We start from the raw sequence: 8,371 nt of genomic DNA, 5'->3' as shown, positions 1-8,371 counted from the left end.
TCCCCACCCCCACCCCCCACCTCAGGCCACTTTTTTTTTTTTTTTTTTTTTTTTGGCCTATCGGCCGCGGTACATGTTGAACATCAAGGGTGCAGGGGCAGGAGAGTCCATTGAGATTTTTTGTAGCCATTGCTTGTTTTTGGGGGGGGGGGGGGGGAATGACATCATCGCACCATGTGCTGATCAGCGCAGGTCCCAGGCGGCCCATCAATAGCGGGGTCAAGGACAGGGCATGGCCACGTAAAGGACGAGGTGGTGGCCCGCAGCAGTCTGTGGCTCGGGGGTCTGTTTTTTTTCTATCAATCATCAATCTTGCACACTGAGGACCATCAGCCCCAGCTTTGTCACAGCCACAGAAAGCCGGACGGTGGGACGAGGAGGTTTTGGCGGCGGCAGAGTTTGTGTGGGAAGGACAGCATGTGCAGGGCCGTCATTCTTAAGCTGTCTCGCTTACGGAGGGAGAAGGAAGGGGTGAGACGTGGGGAGGCATCAGGTCGGGACGGGGGGGAAGGCTTCGTCCTCTCGCTCGGTGCATCACCGCGGAGTCGAGTCTCCGTGTCGCAGGGTCTGGCACCGCACATGACTTTTTTTTCCTGAGCGGCGCAGGAGGGTCCGTCGCCAGACCACGGCCCCCAGAGCAGTTCCTGGGTGGCCACGGAGCATCGGGAAGGCTCCGGGCCATCGTCACTTACCGGGCGAGTGGGAGCGTAGGGTGCTGTTGGGAGCACGATTCCATACGTGGGGAGGCGACACGGATGCCGCTACGGGAGGCGGGGGTGGAAGTTCCCAGGGTGACTGGAGGAAGCAGAGGGTAGAGTCTGGATGCACCCGTTTTGGCGTCGAGGGCGTGTCGCAGCAGGGACGATGGGCCAGGGGCATCGGAGCCGTCCTTGGCCCCGTCGTGCCGGCGCAGCAAATCTACGGAGCCCGAGCCTGCTCCGCAGGGCTGAACACGTCGGGGCCGTCCGCAGCCAGGGGCACGCGGCGGGCGTGCGAAAAGGCAGAGCGCGGATGTTGCGGCTCGGGGTCGCCTTCCGTGCTTCTTCCATCCCTCGGGGAGGAGGAGACGCTGGGCCAAATGCTACAGGGAGGCGCAGTCCCATCCCGCCCGGGAATGTGCAGACGGGCGCGAGGGCCTCGCAATTTGGCGTTTCACCACGTCATTTAGCACCCCAGCGGTTCTGTGCTTTTTGATGCGCGGGGTCAGCAAGTGCTTGGAAAATGAGCCCGGAGGAACCTCGCCATCCAGAGTGGGTGGCACATCGGGGTGAGAGCCCCAGGGTGGGCTGTGCCATTAGTGGGAGCGGCAGGGATCCGTGGGGAGGAGGGGGCTCTCATCCCCGCGAGGGCTGCCGAGTTCACCTTCCTGGGAGAGCGGCCTCACGTCGTCAGGAAGGTGTGGGGTTTTCAGCGAGGCGGGATACGACATTAGCTGGGAGAAAGAGTAGCGGCAGGTGCATGACCCTCGAAGGATAAGCGGTTGTGTTGGATGACCCCCTTGGAAAGGGACGGCGAGCCTGGCGGAGCGGGAAGGGCCCGGGAGCGGGGGGGCAGCGATGTTGGGGGCGCTTAGGGAGGAGCTTTGGTGGCGTGAATGGACGTTCAGGACCAAGAGGGCTGACGGCAGAGCCAGGGGCCTTCGACGTCGGGGTCTTCTTGGGCATAGGCGGCTTAGGGAGACGACGAGACGGACATCCCTGGCGACGGTTCCGGGTGGCGCCCGCCTCGGCGATGAGGGAGCCGCGGGGAGACCCGTCCGCGCCGGACCACATCCCCGGGGCGACGGTGGCGGGTGACGGTCTGGTGGCACGTGGTGGGGTCTGTACAGCGTAACCGGCGGCGAGAACGATCCCGGCACGCGGGAGACGGGGCCATCCTCGGACACTCGGCGCCGCCGCCCGTCCTCCGGCGCATCGCCCGTCTGACGGAGAGGAGTCCCCGGGCGGCGCGGCGGGGCGAGCCCGCGGCGGGGGAGAGGCGCGGCGGAGCCTCCCGGGACCCTCCGCTCTCTTATCAAAAGTCGAGGAGGAGGCGAGCGAGGAGGGTGGCCCAGAGGCAGAGGCCGGCGGCTGCCCGGGTTGCCGCGTTGCCGCCATCGTGCACTGCTCCGGGCCCTGCGCAGGGGAGACAAGAAGAGCAAGACAAAGGAGAGCGTTAAGGGCAGCACCGAGCGGGCAAGAACACGCGAAGGGCACCCTCCCTCTCCCTGCGGTTTCCCGGCCCCTTTGCGTCCCACCTCCCCTGCCCCGTGCTGGGCATCTCCCAGGGACGATGCGGGCTGTCGCATTCCCCTTTGGGGGAGGTGGGCAGCGGAGGGCATCACTGGCATCGGTGTGAGGTCCCAGTGGCGTCGAGGAGGTAAGCGAGGAGCTCGAGGGACATTTAGGGGAGGCACAGTCCTCGTTTGAGGAGGAAGATGCCCATGTGCCCACCCGCCCTCGACACGTACGGACACCGACAGCCAGACAGCGCCTGTTGGCAAGCGCCCCAAGGAGATGCCTGGAAACTGGCCCAGGGGAATCTACGGACACCTAGAGACAGCCTGCCACAGGCTGAGGGACCGCACAAGAGAGAGAGAGGATAGTGTGGAGAGGGACCAACCAAGGGAGAGTAGGCGCAGAAAACAAGGCAACGCGTGAAACAGCCAGACAGACAGACCACAAGGCCCGGAGGCAAAGGGGAAGCGCCTACCCACGGAGAGAAAGAGGAGGAGGGGAAGGACCGTGGAGAACCATTGGACACACCCCAAAGGGGGAACAAGACGGGAGTCACCGGCAGACAGCACACATGACCGCACACATGCAGGCTAGGACACGTACGAATGCTCCAGAGGCCCCAACTCACTGACACAGGCGGAGACCAACACCCACACATCACAAACCGCTGCGGAATGCTACAGCTGCCCCAAGGCGAAACTGCTGCAGAGAGACTGCCGCAACACACGCACGCACCACAGGAACAGGCTCGCGCGCTGAGAGAGGACAACACCGAGGAAAGCAGCGAGACAGGCAGACGACACACGTGTTCCGAGACGACCGCGCAGCATGCGAGCCGAGGGCGCTCTGCGCTGCCTCAGACTCAAAGCGCACGTAGACCGACACAGCCAGCGAGACCGAGACGTAGCCTGGTCGCCACAGGGACGCACCGCTAGGCAGAGGAGCACCCGACGTGCACGGAGCGAGGGGCACTGAGACTGGATGTGCCACGGCAGGGCTTGCCACCCGCGACCGCTGACCCACGGACAAGCAGAAAGAGGGACACCCAGGCACCCTGCGAAGGGCGGCGCAGCTGCACACGCAGAGCCCGACATGGGCTCCCCCCCCCCAAGACACCGTCTACAACCTGAACAAGGACCCGGATGGAGACAGGGAAGACACAACAACTGCAGGAGACGCGGAGCGACACAAGGTCCAGCAGCCATCCTCAGACACCGGCAACAAGAGACCTGAAAGGGACGTGCCCCGAGATGCCACGCCACAGACAACGTGCACCCGTGATCCTGGCTACAGCCTCGCAATCACCCACCCTGACGACCCCACCATGGCGCTGGGTGTGGGCGCACACCGACCCCGTGCCGAGGCGCGATCCAATGGTGGGACGCGACCGCTCCAAAACCCCCGTGCGAACGCCGAGACAGGCGCGTAAACATGCCCGAATCCGCAGACAGAGCCGGGCACGGGCCGGGATGCACGTTGCCGGCAGGGTCTCTCACATCGACATGGCAGACCGGTCACGCACAGAGCAACACGCGCAGGCCACAGCCAGAGAAAGCCCACGCACAAACACCGAGTCACCGACGACAGACTCCGGTGCCTAGCCTAGAGGAACTCTACCGCACAGGGACAGACCTCCCGCCGCACAGCACCCTCTGCTCTCCAATCCCCCGACCTCTCGGCAATGACCGGCCCCGCTTGGGGTGCTACAGAGGATGATGGCACGCACCGCGGCACGCCTGGCAGATGGGCCCCCGTGAGCCAGCGCAGGCGCAAGGGCCCGTCAAACCCACAAAGCCACTATTCTCCAAGGCGGCGGCAATGAAACAGGGCAGGACAACATAAAACACGCCACGCCACAACAAATGAGAAGAGAACACTACCGTAGACCCTCACCTAAGAGGACAGAATGGGGACGTGACAGACCGCAACAGAGAAGTCCATGACATCCCCGAACAGCAGCGACTAGAACACAACAGAACGGACTACGACGCAGCACAACAGACCAAAGGAGGCCGCAGTGCCATAGACCAGAGGGGAAGGAAACGGAATAGAGCGGCACGCAGCGGCAGGATAGAACGCAACGTGTGAAACGCAAGGAGAGCGGAATAGAACAGCCCGGAGCAGAGCAGACCCAAACACCAGAGAGCACAACAGTACATGCAAGACTGGCAAGGAGCAGAGGAGAACTGCCCAGGCCCAAACACAAGATGGTTTGTTTGTTCAAACATAGAACACACCCACGCCCACGAGACCCTCACGGAGCAGAGCAGGACAGACCTGAACAGATCATTGGCACTGATGACAGCAAACCCTGGCCGAGCAGAACCCTTGAGAACAGAACAGAACACAAGCGAGCAGACTAAAACAAATACATGGAAAATTATTCCGACCCCAATGGAAAAGGCCTGACCGTGCTGGAGCGGAAGGGAATGGAACGGAGCCGAGCATGCCAAAATGGAACAGAACAAAGAACAGACTGCTACCAAATAGAAAGAAAGCAAATGGAACCAAAAGCATTAAAACAAAACAAAGCACCTTAGCATCAGTGACACAAGATCCGGAAGAAAAAAAAAAATGGGGGTTGGTGCGGTGGGACCAGGGAACGCGCCACACGACGGTACTAGAATACATTAGTTCCTTTGGAAGGGACCGACTCCGTTCACGGCATCTGACCGCCCAAGCCTTTCAGGCCTGACAAACTAAAACCGCCAAAGGGTGGCACTAAGGGCCTCACCCCAACACCTCAGCCACCCCGCTCAGGCATAAGAAAGCCCTTGCGGGAAAAGCACACTTCACAGCATCTCCTTAAAACCTCCCCTGGCACGGCAGCCAGGGAAGCTGGACCGAGCCACGACAGCAACCCACACGAGACACCCTCCAGCACTTAAACATCCTTCTGAGGCGGCAGGGCCCAGAACACCACACAACAAGCGAGGTGAGGCCATACCAGCACTACCGACAGGCAGGTCATCGCCTCTGTCAGCCAGCCAGTAGTACCACAGGCAACGCACGGGACCCTGCTAGGGCCACTGTCCAGCCCCTCCTGTCCCACTCTACGCTCACCTCTCACACTACTCCATGCTGGGCGCGGACCCCGGTACTCGCCCATGTTCTATTTCACGCCTCCCGCAGCTCCCCAAATTCCTCTGCCAGGTCGCCCCTGCCACCCACCCTGAGGCTGCTCAAGTCTACGCCGGTGGCAGATGCTGAGCCTGCTGCCCGACTCCATCCTCTCCCTCGCGCCGGAGCCCTGCTGGCCATGCTTGGCCCGTGACAGCCCCCTCGGCTTGCTGGAACACCATGGGGACATGCCACAGCTGCACACCACCTTCCTCAAGGACAGCTGACCAGTCCACTCTTCCGCAAAGACCTTCCCACCCTCGCCACCTGCCACAAACCGACCGGCCACGGCTCTTGACTCCTACACCACCCGGCCTGCCGCTGCCAGTACAACGTGAGAGCTGCCAGTAGTCCTGCTGGTACAACGCCCAGGAAAAAACCCGCACGGTGCACCCGAAACGCGTGCTCACCTGGCCTGGGGTCCCTCCTTGGCCCTACGCTCCAGCGACGCCACGGCTCAGCCAGGAGCCTCTTCTCCGCCTGCAGCCCGGGCTCCGTAAAGACCAGCTGCCAGCCGACCAACTGTGCTGCGCACCCCTAAACACCCATGAGCGATGTGCCCGCCACTGACCGCCACCCGGCCACGCGTGCCCACTTGGGCCGATGCAGATCTCCTCATCTGATGCCTCCTCTTGCCGCTCGGAGCTCATGTCGTTTGGCACCTTTACGGGCCAGCCACATTAAATACGGCCAACTCCGTTCTGTTGCTCCATCGACAGCCGTCTGCCTGCCTCATCTCCTCTTCTTCATCCTCCTCCTCCTCCTCTTCATCCTCCTCCTCTTCTTCCTCCTCCTCCACCTCCTTGCTATACCTTGCTGAAAAAAAACCCAGGGCACCTACCGTACAGGATGATGCTGGCGTTGGTGTTGCCTAGCTTGTTCGTGGCCACGCACGTGTAGTTGCCGTAGTCCTTCTCTGAGACGTTGAAGAAGGTCAGCGTCGACAGGCGACCCTTGCTCTCGATCCGCACGCCCTCCAACCCGTTCGCTAACCTGCAGGGAAAGACGGACGCCAGTGCTCAGAGTGCCGCGCCGGCGCTCTGCGACGTATCCCACCCCCTCCCCGGGTGCCCCCTCCCTTGCCGCCAGCCACCACCACCGTATAGCCACGTGTTCGCCCACCGGACTCCCCGCGTCCCACTGAGACAAGCCCTTCAGCCAAGCACATCGCCTTCTTTGTCCCGTAACCCATCTGCCCGCCAGCTCATGTGAACCCCACCGCAAGGCACGGTCGCCGTCCCTGGGAGGAACAACCCTGGGCCCCCTTCGCCCTTTAGCCAAGCACTGGGAGCCACCAAAACGAGTGGATCCCAGCCTTCCCTCGCACAACGCCTGCGGCCACCGCCACCTCCTCACCCTCCAGCTCCGAGGCTGGCAGGCTCAGGCCGGCCCCAGTCTCCCCCCAGCTCCACGGCCGGCCCCTTACCTGGTGTCCTCCTTGAACCACTGAAACTCCGCCACGGGGACGGCCGAGGCCTCGCACTGCAGGATGCCCTTCTGGCCCACCGAGGCGCCCGTGTTCTTGGCGTTGGAAATGTACGGTGGGTCTGCAGAGACGGCATGCCTTGTCACGCCGGGCTCCGTGGTGCATCCCCCGCCCCTTAACCCCGCTTCCCCCCATCCCTTGCGCTCACAGTTGACGGTGACTTTGACTTTCCGAACGTCCGGGACGGCCACGTCGTTGACGGCGCTGCACTCGTACTCCCCGGACTGCTCCCGCGTGATGCCCGTGATCTCCAGGTACTCATCCTCGCTCACAAAGCCCTGCCCTAGGAGACATCCCGAACGCGTGGCACCATCGTCCATGGACGCCAATGCCATGCCCTCCTCCGCCACCCTGTGCGTCTGGCATCCCCTTCGCCCTAGAAGCTGGGAACATCACTCAACCAACACCCTTGCCCCTGTACCAGGGCACGCCAAAGGGCCAGCACCTCCACCCTCCGCAACAGCCACCAGTGGACCACTGGCGGCCTTCGGGCCACCCCAGGCACCTCTACAGGGACATCCGTCCATCCCAGGTGGGCCAGGCGAGACTCCTCCTCAGACCCGGGTGGCTCCTCTGCCGAGCGCTGTCTCACCTTTCCCGGAGAGGTGCCGCCACGTGACGGTGGGCTCCGGTCTCCCAAAAGCCAGGCACATAAGGGTCACGCTGCTGCCCTCATTCACGGTGATGTCCGATGAGATGTTGACGATCTGGGGGGGCACTGCAAGACAGAAAGAAAAGCAGAGCCACCGTCAATGCGCCAGCCCACAAGGCCCCACCAACGGATGTCGGCATCCACCCTGTTGCCGCAACTCAGACCGGAGCTGAGCATGGACCCGGGGTGCCAAGGGGTCTGCTCACCAGTGCCCTGTGCTGGGTGGGGGCCAGAAACACCGGCACCCCCTGCCACAGCCGAGACCCTGCTAACTGCCTCTCGTTATGGACAAGGCTCCTATTTGAGTATATTTACTAAAGCTGTTTAAATTACCAAGCATTGGCTCCATTCAATGCCAGCCACAGTGGAGGAAAGGAAAGGAAAGGAAAGGAAAGGAAAGGAAAGGAAAGGAAAGGAAAGGAAAGGAAAGGAAAGGAAAGGAAAGGAAAGGAAAGGAAAGGAAAGGAAAGGGAAGGAAAGGGAAAGGAAAGGGAAAGGAAAGGGAAAGGAAAGGGAAAGGAAAGGGAAAGGAAAGGGAAAGGAAAGGGAAAGGAAAGGGAAAGGAAAGGGAAAGGAAAGGGAAAGGAAAGGGAAAGGAAAGGGAAAGGAAAGGGAAAGGAAAGGGAAAGGAAAGGGAAAGGAAAGGGAAAGGAAAGGGAAAGGAAAGGGAAAGGAAAGGGAAAGGAAAGGGAAAGGAAAGGGAAAGGAAAGGGAAAGGAAAGGGAAAGGAAAGGGAAAGGAAAGGGAAAGGAAAGGGAAAGGAAAGGGAAAGGAAAGGGAAAGGAAAGGGAAAGGAAAGGGAAAGGAAAGGGAAAGGAAAGGGAAAGGAAAGGGAAAGGAAAGGGAAAGGAAAGGGAAAGGAAAGGGAAAGGAAAGGGAAAGGAAAGGGAAAGGAAA

General features: G+C 61.5%; 1 protein-coding gene across 6 annotated transcripts in view; it reads right to left on the bottom strand.

The window, feature by feature from the left end:
* Positions 1–1,999: 1,999 nt before the first annotated feature.
* OPCML (opioid binding protein/cell adhesion molecule like) overlaps positions 2,000–8,371 on the bottom strand; it is a 345,511-nt gene continuing 339,139 nt past the window's right edge. For all 6 annotated transcript variants that reach the window (XM_049801178.1, XM_049801179.1, XM_049801180.1 and 3 more), the window contains 5 exons: positions 7,415–7,540; positions 6,971–7,105; positions 6,763–6,883; positions 6,178–6,329; positions 2,000–2,114 (listed from right to left, as the gene is read on the bottom strand). In XM_049801178.1, the coding sequence (XP_049657135.1) occupies positions 2,014–2,114; positions 6,178–6,329; positions 6,763–6,883; positions 6,971–7,105; positions 7,415–7,540 (635 nt within the window). In that variant the 3' untranslated portion in view covers positions 2,000–2,013. The remainder of the gene's footprint in view (positions 2,115–6,177; positions 6,330–6,762; positions 6,884–6,970; positions 7,106–7,414; positions 7,541–8,371) is intronic.

The sequence above is a fragment of the Accipiter gentilis genome, chromosome 5, assembly GCF_929443795.1.
Source record: "Accipiter gentilis chromosome 5, bAccGen1.1, whole genome shotgun sequence".
Taxonomy (NCBI): Eukaryota; Metazoa; Chordata; class Aves; order Accipitriformes; family Accipitridae; genus Astur; species Astur gentilis.
The sequence above is the reverse complement of the archived record's forward strand: the minus strand, read 5'-3'. Positions and strand labels throughout refer to the sequence as shown.